Source organism: Dipodomys ordii, unplaced genomic scaffold (assembly GCF_000151885.1).
Source record: "Dipodomys ordii isolate 6190 unplaced genomic scaffold, Dord_2.0 Scaffold64, whole genome shotgun sequence".
In the NCBI taxonomy this organism is placed as follows: Eukaryota; Metazoa; Chordata; class Mammalia; order Rodentia; family Heteromyidae; genus Dipodomys; species Dipodomys ordii.
Window position 1 is genome coordinate 3,876,021 of NW_012267280.1, and position 12,168 is coordinate 3,888,188.

General features: G+C 51.2%; 1 protein-coding gene across 1 annotated transcript in view; it reads left to right on the top strand.

Annotated features, from left to right (window-relative positions):
- The window catches only part of Prtn3 (proteinase 3), a 39,200-nt gene that overhangs the window by 14,165 nt on the left and 12,867 nt on the right, over nt 1–12,168 (top strand). Inside the window, exons 2-5 of the mRNA XM_013022682.1 lie at nt 670–835; nt 1,029–1,170; nt 1,687–1,917; nt 2,943–3,098. Coding sequence (XP_012878136.1) covers nt 670–835; nt 1,029–1,170; nt 1,687–1,917; nt 2,943–3,098 — 695 coding nt within the window. The remainder of the gene's footprint in view (nt 1–669; nt 836–1,028; nt 1,171–1,686; nt 1,918–2,942; nt 3,099–12,168) is intronic.

Here is a 12,168-nt window from a genome sequence, read left to right on the forward strand (position 1 = left end):
TCCTCCTCCTCCTCCTCCTTCTTTGTTGGTCATGGGGCCTGAACTCTGGGCCTGGGCGCTGTCCCTCAGCTCTTCAGCTCAAGGCTAGCGCTCTACTACTTGAGCCACAGCGCCACTTCCAGCTTTTTCTCCTTATGTGGTGCTGAGGAATGAACCAGGGCCTCATGCATGCAAGGCAAGCACTCTACCACTGAGCCACCTTCCCAGCCCCTCACAGACTTTCTTGCTTGGGTTCACTTTGAACTGTAATCCTCAGATCTCAGCCTCTAGAATAGCTAGGATTACAAGCATGCTTCCCCAGCACTGGCTGTGAGAGTCTTATCTCCAATTAAAAAGCCCAAAATGGAGCTGTACCTTACATGGTAAAGCACTAGCCTTGAATGAAAAAGCTCAGGAACAATGCCCACCACCTGAATTCAAGCTCCAGGATGTCACACAGATGTCTCACACACACACACACACACACACACACACACACACACACACGGCCCTTCCTTAGGCACAGAGTCTCAGGGGCAGATTTCCAGACAGTGTTTCTGTTATACAGATTGGGATGGACAAGAAAGCTCAGAAAGATCCAGGGCCTGGTTGAGGTCACACAGCATAGTAGGGAAGGGATCCCTGGAGTCAGCCCTGCTGGGCCACAGTCTTTGACATCTACCTTTTCAGGTACAGCCAAGGCTGCACAGATTGTGGGTGGGCGGGAGGCCCGGCCCCATTCGAGACCCTATGTGGCATCGCTGCAGCTGAGCAGGACCCCAGGTAGCCACTTCTGCGGAGGGACTTTGATCCATCCAAGCTTTGTGCTGACAGCTGCCCACTGCCTCCAGGACATGTGAGTCCTGCCTGTGGGTGGGATATGGGGAGGGGGAACATGGACTGGGTTTGGTCTCTCCTCTCCCCTGAGCCTACCAGCTGGGACCTTGGAGCAGTATGGGGGTTCCCCAGGGAGGGCTCTCAAGCTGATCCTAGTGGGAGGGATAGAAAGAAACACAGAGATGAAGAAATAAAACCCTGACTTCTCCCAGCCCCCCACACCTGGTGACAGTGGTGTTGGGGGCCCACGACCTGCAGAACCTGGAGCCAGTACAGCAGAAGTTCACCATCACCCAAGTTTTCCAGAACAACTATGACCCTGAGGATAACCTCAATGATGTGATGATCATCCAGGTGGGAAGGTGGAGTGTGTGCTTCATCTATACACTGAACATTTATTGAGCACCTACTGTATGCCAGGCCACGAGAAAGGTAGATAGGGACACCATGGGGACCTGTGGAACGGGATGGGCATTCAGTCAGTCCTCCCATTCATTCATGGCTCTCTCAACACACCTGACCTTCTGGTAATGCTGAAAATCTGACTCCTAGACCACTGTCAGCCCAGCCCAGGGTGGTGAGCTCACCAGGTCTTCACAGTCCTGACCCCGAAAATGTAGCTTTCCTAGCAGAGTTTGTGTGAGCCGGTGTCTGCTGGAGCCTTGGAGCTTATTATAAAATTGAGCATACAATGTTCAGTCAGTGCTCTGCAATCCTGAGGGTTCTGGGTGTAGGAAATAAGGTGAAAAACTCCTGGGAAAGGGGTATGGGTGGAGAAGGCATGGTGAGGGGTGCCCAGGAGGTGGGTGATGCTGTGATAGGAGGCCACTGGGCCTGGGGACAAGCTGTCAGCCTCGAATTCTGCCCCAGCTGGACCGCCCGGCCTCCCTCAGTGCCGAAGTGGCCGTGGCTCCACTACCACGACAGGACCAGCCGCTGTCCCAAGGTACCCAGTGCCTGGCCATGGGCTGGGGCCGCCTGGGCACCCGCGCGCCAGTGTCCCGCGTGCTTCAGGAGCTGAACGTGACCGTGGTCACCTTCCTGTGCCGCCCGCACAATGTGTGCACGCTGGTGGCGCGCCGCAGCGCGGGCATCTGCTTCGTGAGTATCCCAGGAGGCGGGCACGGGGGCGGAGCCCTGGAGAGGGAGGAGCTCTGGGAGGTGGTATGCTGGGGGCGTGGCCCTGGAGAGGGCGGGGCCAGGGCAAGATCTCCAGGAGCAGGGAGGCCGGGGCGTGGCTTCGGAGAGGGCATGGCCCGGAAAAGGCTGCAGGAGATGGGGCTTGAGCATGGTCTCACGAGAGGGCGTGGCCGTGAACGGCAGGAGACGGGAGGGGCGTGGCTTAGAAGAGGGCGTGGCCGGGAGGGGAGCTCCCGGTGATGGAGACCGGGGCGTGGCCAAAAAGGTGGAGCTTATGAGGAGGAACGTCTGGATTGGGTCCTGGAGAAGGCGGGGCACCATCTCCGGGAGGTGGGGCTGGGCGTGGTCGAGGAGAGGGCCGTGCTCCAGGAAGGAGGAGCCTCAGAGTCAGTATTGTGCCCTAGGTTTAGAAATAGTGGAGCCGGCTGGACGCTGTTGGCTCTTGCCTGTAATCCTAGCTACTCAGGAGGCTGAGATCTGAGGACAAGGTTCAGAGCCAGCCCAGGCAGGAAAGTCCTAGAGACTCTTCAATAAGCCACCAGAAAACCGGAAGTGGCGCTGTGGCTCAAGCGGTAGAGGCTAGCCTTGAGCTGAAGAGCTGAGGGACAGTGCCCAGGCCCAGAGTTCAGGCCCCACGACCGACAAGAGAGAGAGAGAGAGACATAGTGGAGCCCAAGAGGGGAAGGGGTTCAGGGAGCAGGGGAGCCTGGGTTCTGCCCCACTTTCTGGCTCCAGAGCCACTCTGAGCTCCGGTTTCCCCATTGGATGAATGCCCATCACCCCGTGAAGCGGGTAGGCAGGAGAGCGAGTGGATCAGCCTCAGTCCCCTCCCCCATCGTGGTCTGGGAGCCCCTCCCGGGGGAGACTGTGGGTGCCCGCTCAGACTAATAAATGCAGCTGCGGTCCACCGACAGTCCCTACCGATCTAGCCTCTGGGTCGCCAAGGACTAGACTTGGGGACTGACCCTTCTATCTCCCCCTCCCAGGGAGACTCGGGGGGCCCCTTGGTGTGTGACGGGGTCCTGCAGGGCGTGGACTCCTTCGTGATCCGGGAATGTGCCAGCCGCCAGTTCCCCGACTTCTTTGCACGGGTGTCACTCTACGTAGACTGGATTCACACGGTGCTGCGCAGTGCAGGGACTGCGGGCTGACCCGACCCCCACCCCACCCTCACCCGCTGACCAGCAGGCCCAGGCAGGCTGCACGTCCTAAGTGGGGAACTTCAGGCAGAGAGCATCTATCTTTCCCGAAGGTCCGTTCTAGCAAGTGTCCACCTAGTGTCCTGTGACCACCCCAGCCATCCACTTCCCCCAGGGGCTCAGGAAGGGGTAACCTACTCTATGTGACCTCAATAAAAGCTGAAACTCCCTCTGGCTCCTGTCCATTCTTCCCTGTAGGGACACGGAGAAGCTGCAGTGTCCCGGGCTGCTCAAGGTCCAGTACCTCTCACTGAGGATGGAGGGGAAGTAGAGGCCTAGAGGCTAGGCTCCCCAATTGTCTTTTATGATTATGATTACGTGTGTGTGTGTGTGTGTGTGTGTTGGCCCTAGGCTTGAATTCAGGACCTGGGCATTGTCTCTGAGCACTTTTGTTCAAAGTTAATACTCTACTACTTCAGTCACAGACCCACTTCTGTTTTTGTTGTTGTTTGTCTGTTTGCTGGTCCTGGGGCTTGAACGATGGGCCTGGGCACTCTGAGCTCCTTTGGCTAGGACTCTGCCACTGGAACCACAGTGCCACTTCCCACTTCTGGCTTTTTCTTTTCTTTTTTTTTGTCAGTTGTAAGGCCTGAACTCTGGGCCTGGGCGCTGTCCCTCAACTCTTCAGCTCAAGGCTAGCGCTCTACCACTTGAGCCACAGCACCACTTCCTGTTTTTTCTGCTTATGTGGTGCTGAGGAATTGAACCCAGGGCCTCATGCATGCAAGGCAAGCGCTCTACCACTGACCCACTTTCCCAGCCCATTTCTTGCTTTTTCTTTTCTTTTTTTTTTTGGTCCGGTCGTGGGGCCTGAACTCTGGGCCTGGATGCTATCCCTCAGCTCTTCAGCTCAAGTCTAGCACTCTACCACTTGAGCCACAGCGCCACTTCTGGTTTTTTCTTTTTTGCTTATGTGGTGCTGAGGAATCGAACCCAGGGCCTCATGCATGCAAGGCAAGCACTCTACCACTGAGCCACCTTCCCAGCCCCATTTCTGGCTTTTTCTGTGTTTATTCTGTGATTAATTGGAGACAAGAGTCTCACAGGCTTTCCTGCCCAGGCTGGCTTCCAACTTCAATCCTCAGATCTCAGCCTCCTGAGTTGCTAGGATGATAGGCATAAGCCACCAGAGCCCAGTCCACTTCTATTTTTGTTTTTTGTTGTTAATTGGAAATAATAGCCTCATAAACTTTACTGTCTGGGATGGCTTTGAACCATGATTCTGTTCTCAGCCTCCTGAGTAGCTAGGATTACAGGTGTGAGCCACCAGCGCCCGGCTCTGCCTTACTTCTAATAATGCCCACTGCCCTGCCTGAGTAGCCCTGAGCAAGTTGCCTCTGTGCCTCAGTTCCTGTATCTGAAAAATTCCTCAGCATTTTCTAGAACTTCCAGAGCACTTCTAGACACCCTCAGCTAGCCAATCCTGGGGACCTATCATCATACAGGTGACCAATCCAGCTCTGGGGAGCCCCCAGGCTGGAAGGCTTCCTTGGAAGAGATGCATATAAGTGCAAAAGTCCACAGGGAGGAGAGAGCTGGGGCTCTGGGGGTGAGGTGGGGGAGGCCAGATGCACAGGAATGAAGTGGGTATGTAGCAGATGAGGAGGGCAGAGGAAAGGTGACTTGGCCCAACAGCAGCCACAGGAGCCTGTTTATTTCTCATGGGAGGGTGCCCCCTGGTGGCAGAAATGAGCTTAGAGGAGAAAGAGGTCACAGACTAGCCAAAGCATCTGGAAAATGAGGCACCTGGCACCTTATAGTTGAGGCTACAGAGAAGTGGCCAACCTGAGGAAGGCACAGTTCAGTTGGAAGACAGATGCTTAATCCAGCTGGTCACCACTTGATGGCATTGTATTGATTCATGCCAGATTCAATAAGAGCAAGGATACCCAGGCCTGTCCCTTTTCCAATGTCTTGAAATTTCCACTAATCACCCAGAGAAGAACCAAGGGTATTATGGGCACTAAACCTGTGTGTGCAGAGATGCTGAGCTCCAGGAGCGTGTGCTGGTGAATACTGAGTGTCCTTTGGGGTTTCTGATACCCAGGTGAAACCTTTTGCTAGAAGGAATGAGTACATGCATTGCAACAGAAAGACCCAGAAGCCAGGCGACGGTGGCTCATGCCCGTAATCCTAGCTACTCAGGAGGCTGAGATCTGAGGATCTCAGTTCAAAGCCAGCCCAGGCAAGAAAGTCCATGAGATTCTTATCTCCAATAAACCACTAGAAAACCAGAAGTGGAGCTATGGCTCAAGCAGCAGAGTGCTCGCCTTGAGCTGAAGAGCTGAGGGACAGCATCCAGGCTCAGAGTTCAAGCCCCACAACCAACAAAAACAAAACAAAACAAAATGTAATTTGCTATATGTTTTTTTTTTTTTTGGCTGGTCGTGGGGCCTGAACTCTGGGCCTGGGCGCTGTCCCTCAGCAATTCAGTTCAAGGCTAGCACCCTACCACTTGAGCCACAACACCACTTCCGGCTTCTTCTGCTTATGTGGTGCTGAGGAATCAAACCCAGGGCCTCATGCATGCAAGGCAAGCACTCTACCACTGAGCCACCTTCCCAGCCCTCTATATGCTCTTGTGTGAAAGAAGATTCAGAGAATCTTTCAAGTCTGGTGCTGGTGATTCAGACCTGTAATCATAGCTACTCAGGAAGCTGAGGTCTGGAGGATGGTAGTTTGAGGCTAGCTTAGGCAGAAAAGTCCCTAAGACTCCATCTCTAAAATACCACCACCCTGGGGCTGGGAAGGTGGCTCAGTGGTAGAGCGCTTGCCTTGCATGCCTGAGGCCCTGGCTTCGATTCCTCAGCACCACATAAGCAAAAAAAAAAAAAAAAAAAAAAGTGGGTCAATGCACTGGCCTTGAAGAAGGCGCTGGTGACTCAGGCCAGGCTACTCAGGAGGCTGAAATCTGAGGATCACAGTTTGAAGTCAGCCAAGGTAGAAAAATCTGTGAAACAATTTTTTGGTCAGCCCTGGGCCTTGAACTCATGGCCTGGGCACTGTCCCTGAGCCTCTTTGTCTTCAAGGCTAGCGCTCTACCACTTGACCCATGGCACCACTTCCGGCATTTTCTAAGTAGTTTATTGGAGATAAGAGTCTCATAGACTTTCCTGCCTGGGCTGGCTTCAAATTCTGATCCTAGGATCTTAGTCTTCTGAGTAGTTAGGATAATAGGCATGAGCCACTGGCTCCTGGCTTAAGTTTGGGAAACTCTCATCTCCAGTTAACCAGCAAAAACTTGGAAGTGAAACCGTGGTACAAGTAGTATAAAGCCAGCCTTGAGTGAAAAACCCAAGTGAGAGTGAGAAGCCCTTAGCCCAAGTTTAAGCCCCAGTACCAGCCACATCCTCCCCCCGCCGCCCCCCCCCCGCCCTCCTCCCAACCCTACTCCAGGAAAAAATTCATTGTTTTTCTTTTTTTTTTGGTTGGTGGTGAGGCTTGAACTCTGGGCCTGGGCGCTGTCCCTGAGCTCCTCAGCTCAAGGATAGTGCTCTACCACTTGAGCCACAGTGCCACTTCCATGTTTTTCTGCTTATATAGTGCTGAGGAATAGAACCCAGGGCCTCAAGCATGCAACGCAAACACTCGAACACTGAGCCACCTTCCCAGCCCGTGTCTCTGAGCTCTTCAGCTCAAGGCTAGCGCTCTACCATTTAATCCACAGCACCATTTCCAGTTTTCTGAGTGATTTATTGGAGATAAGAGTCTTACGGACTTTCTAGCCAGGGCTGGCTTTGAACCGTGATCCTCAGATCCCAGCCTCCTGAGTAGCTAGGATTACAGGTGGGAGCTACCAGCACCTGGCTAATTCATTGTTTTTCAAGTTCCACAACAAGGACAAGGATATCAACCTTGAGTTGACACCTTCAATAATCACTGTACAGTGAACGTGTGATGTGGTTGTATGTATATATGTGGTGTTCAATAAATGCTGCTGTGGTTAAGTCTGGTCTCCCTGGTTGGGCCAAACCCCAAGTCAGTGTGAAATTCTAGGAGTGACTCAGAAGGCTACAATCTGAGGATCCCATTTTGAGGCCAGCCCAGGTGGAAAAGTTTGAGAGACCCTTTTTTCCCAATTAACCAGCAAAAAGATGGAAGTAGAGCTGTGGTTCAAGTGGTAGAGTGCCACGCCTACTCCGGTGGAGTCTGCTTAGCATGGGAAACCTGCTTTCAGACCTGAGAATGGGGCTTCACAGAAGCCTACCTCAGAGAATGGGACTTCACCGAAGTCTACCTCAGAGAATGAGGCTTCAAAGAGACCTATCTCTGAGAATGAGACTTCACCAAAGTCTACCTCAGAGAATGGGGCTTCAAAGAGGCCTACCTCCTGGAAAGGCTGGCAAGCCCCTGGGAAAGATGTGTTTCTGTTCCTGTTTTTCTTTTCTTCACTGTATAGGAATGCCTATTAATCTTTTACGGTTCCTGCTGCTCATTGTACTTACTCATGCTCAATGTTCCCTTATTCAAGGCTCTTTCTTAAAAGTGTTGACGACTCCAACATCTGATGAGAATATGACTAACTCACCAGAGTTAAGTGCTACCCTGAAAGCCCCTCTTATGGAGGCTAGCAGACAAGTCATAAGTAAATATGAAAGTATTGGGGGTTTCATGACGTCACTTCAGCAGAAGGAATTGTTTGTAAGAGATTTACAAGAAGCTGTAGGCACGCTAGAGCAGAAAGAGTGTATGGCTACTGGAGACTTCCCATTAATCCTAAAGCATATACAATAGACTCATATAGATATCCTATAGATAAGAAAGATGTAGAGGGATATTTAGACCAAAAGCTAAATAAGATTCCTAAAAAGGTTGGTAGATGGAAGGTGGCAATGGCTTATCAGAGGAAAATGGTGGGATCCTCCATTATCTAGAGGACCCCAGAGACTTCCCCCAGATCCATGGCCTGTTACAGGTATGAATGATAAGGATGGCAACCATTGGGTAAACGACTTGGGAGAAAGCACTTCCTATTACTCTCTTTCATTTACTGAGAGACTTGCTAGATCTAGGCCTCCTTGGTGCTTACTATCAAAGAAGGAACAAGAAAGATCTTATGAGACAGTTAAGGCCTCTATGGAGAAGAGTAAATGATTATGTGAAAGGGTTACAGAAAAGACACTATGAGCTTAAATTTGCTATATGGCCAGATTTAACTAAGTATACTGAATATCATGATTTTTGGCCACAAATTGGGGACCCTCTAAAGAATGGCAATGAAGCACAATTGCTTAGAAAAGATTTGAAACGTATAAAGTACAAAACTAAACAAAAGTAACTATGAAGTACTAGAGTTCATGCCTTTCTGTTCAGCACCTTGCCCATATGCTCTGGTTAATGGTTAATTGGTGATAAACATGGAAACCCATTGTATTTCTTAAAAATAGAGGTAAAGCCGAAAACAAGTGCCTATCGTCATAGCTCGTCATCCAAAAAACAAGATCAGGCGACCAGCTGGTGACCACCCAAGAACGAAGCCTTGCAGCCAGATTGTGTAACCTTTTGCCCTGTCTCATGGAGACTTTTGCTATAAAAGCTTGTTATCCTTTGCATTAAATCGCACTCAGCATCCACTCCTCTTGTGAGTTGTCTGTTTGCCATCTCCCCACCTATTCCAGTTCCTCCACTAGGTGTCCTCCGTCGTCCCGACAGAGCCGGTCCGCGGCAGTAGAGCACTGGCCTTGAGCAGAAAAAAGCTTAAGGGACAACACCCAGGCCCTGAGTTCAAGCCTCAGTTGTACCAACACACAAACACATACCCACAAAGACACACACACACACAATGAGGAAAGAAAGACTATAATTCACATGTCATAAAAGCCACTGTTACTGTTATTTGTAATATATTAATAAAACTGTGCTTCCATTGCTGGAAGAAAGGATAAGGAAGGAAGAGGGATGGAAAGAAAGGAAGAAAGAGGCCGGGCGCCAGTGGCTCACACCTGTCATCCTAGCTACTCAGGAAGCTGAGATGTGAGGATCACGGTTCAAAGCCAGCCTGGGTAAGAAAGTCCATGAGACTCTTATGTCCAATTAACCACCCGAAAACTGGAAGTGGTGCTATGGCTCAAATGGTAGAGGGCTAGTCTTGAGCTGAAGAGCTCAGGGACAGTGTCCAGGCTCAGAGTTTAAGGCCCACAGTCGACGTCAAAAAAAAAAAGAAGAAAAAGAAGAAAGAGTGAAAGGAAGGAAGGAAAGAAGGAAGGAAGAGAGGAAAGAAGGAAGGAAGAGAGGAAGGAAGGAAGGAAGGAAGGAAGGAAGGAAGGAAGGAAGACAGGGAGAGAGGGAGGAAAGGAGAGAAAGAAGGAAAGGGAGAAACCCTAATACAGGAATAGAACAGGGCTTCTGGCACACAGATCTCAGTGAAGGAGGTGTCCCTAAAGGGCCCAGGGAGGAGTGTGTGCTGCTGGGGCTCCCCAACACCTCTGGGTCCTGGGCTCCCACAGAGGAAGGAAGGTTGCCATTAGGCACCCATGTTTCTTGTTGGTTTGATCATGGGACCCGGGAGCCCATCTTCTGCCTTCTTGTGATAAATAATGATAAATATTCAGAGACAACACTTTGTGTGCGTCATTACTGAGGCTTGAATTCAGGGCCTGCGTGCTCTCCCTGAGCTCTTTTGCTCAAAACTAACACCTTACCACTTGAGCTACAGCTCCACTTCTGGCTTTTTTGCTGGTTAATTGGAGATAAGATTCTCACAGACTTTCTTGTCTGGCTGGCTTCAAACCTCCATCCTCAGGTCTCAGCTTCCTGAGTAGCTAGGTTTACAGGTGTGAACCATCCGTGTAACAAGTTTATAACTACTAGTTCATCCAACCTTTGCTACAACAGGGGAGATAGAGTCTATTAATGTATCTCACATATTTATTTATCCAGTCCTGGGGCTTGAACTCAGGGCCTGGGCACTGTCCCTGAGCTTCTTTTGCTCAAGGCTAGCGCTCTATCACTTGAGCCACAGCCCCACTTCTGGCTTTTTCTGTGTATGTGGTCCCGAGGAATGGAACCTAGGGCTTTATGCATGGTAGGCAAGCTCTTTACCACTAAGCCATATTCCCAGCCGAATCTCACATTTTAGATAGGAGGAAACTAAGTCACAGAGGTGTCAACAGCCTGAAGTTCCACACCAGGGAGTGAGATTTGAACCCAGAGCAGACCCACTTGGCCTCCAAAACACGGGTGACCATAACATACAGGCAGTGCTCAATGAGTACACCTGACTCTAGGTCTCTTTTCTTGGGTTAAAGCCACCAAAAGACATGACCCTTTAGTGTGCTCCATTCCTGGACACGAAAACAAGGTTGTGCAAACAGCAAACATTCACTAAGTGCTCCATGCTGACTTCAAGGCAGCAGCGTGGGACTCCTCCAAAAGGAGAGAGGACAAAACCAGTTAGAGAGAGAGAGAGAGAGAGAGAGAGAGTGTGTGTGTGTGTGTGTGTGTGTGTGTGTGTGTGTGTGTGTGTGTGACCAAGCTGGGGACAATGGGCACTGATTGAGTGCCTGCTGTATGCCTGGCAATATGAGGGCGTGGAGAGTCACATCTGTTAGGGGAGCCCAGGACAAAAGACTCCAGCCAAGTCCAGCACTGGTGGCTCACACCTGTAATCTTAGCTACTCAGGAGGCTGAGTTCTGAGGATTGCAGTTTGAAGCCAGCCCAGGCAGGAAAGTCTGTGAGACTCTTATCTCCAGTGAACCACCAAAAAGCTGGAAATGGTGCTGTGGCTCTAAGTGGTAGAGGGCTAAGTCTTGAGCAAAAAAAAAAAAAAAAAAGCTTAGGGACAGTGTCCAGGCCCTGAGTTCAAGCCCCATGACTGACAAAAGAAAAAACAGTAAAGACTCCAGTTTGCCAGGATCTGGTGGCCCAGGGCCCCGGCCCCTCCCCTGACTGTTCTGGAAATGTCTGTCCGTTGGTTCCCTCCTCCACACCTTGTGTTGGAGCAGGGACGTTGGTCTTGCGACATTGGTGGCCACGGCGTGGGGGAGGTCCGGATGGGTGGCTGGGCCCAGGGTCCTTCTGCCAGATGTTCTGGCAGCCAGGCTGTGCCCAGAGCCCTGCCGGGAACTCTAGTCAGGCTCCTGCCGGGTCCAGTGTAGCTCAGCAGGGCAGGAGGAACTCTGGTGGGAGAGCTTATAAAGACTGATGGGGCAGGAGGCAGTGATTCTGGGTAGAGAGCAAGAGGGAGACTTGTGACTGAGAGAGGACCTTCCAGCTAGGGCCAGGGTGGGTCTCCATATGCTGGCAATCAATCAATCAATCAAATCACAGCTTCAGCAGGGCACAAGTGGTTCACATTTGTAATCCTAGCTACTCACAAGGCTGATCTGAAGATGATGGTTCAAAGCCAGCCCACGCAGGAAAGTCCAGGAGACTCTTACCTCCAATGAACTAGCAAAAAAGCCAGAGTGGGCTCAAGTGGTAGAGCACTAGCCTTGAGCACAAAAGCTTAGGGACATCACCTAGGCCCTGAGTTCAATCCCGGGGACTGGCACATTAAAAAGAAATAAATAAAAGGGAAAATCACAGCTCCCTTGCTATACAGCTGGGATGGGGCCCACAATATGCCTCAGTTTCCCCATCTTAAAAGAACCAAGAGCCCCCTTGCCCTTCCAAGGGGAAAGGTCAAGACGGTGCTGAGGAAAAGGTGACATTATCTAAAAAGGAATGCACTCTTTTTTTTTCTTTGTGTCGGTCATGGGGCCTGAACTCTGGGCCTGGGCGCTGTCCCTCAGCTCTTCAGCTCAAGGCCAGCGCTCTACCACTTGAGCCACAGTACCACTTCCTTTTTTTTTTTTCTAGTGGTTTATTGGAGATGAGAGTCTCACAGACGCCGGGGGCTGGTGGCTCACGCCTGTAATCCTAGCTACTCAGGAGGCTGAGATCTGAGGATCTCGGTTCAAAGCCAGCCCGGGCAGGAGAGACTGTGAGACTCCTATCTCCAATAAACCACCAGAAAACCGGAAGTGGCGCTGTAGCTCAAGTGGTAGAGTGCTCGCTTTGAGCTGAAGAGCT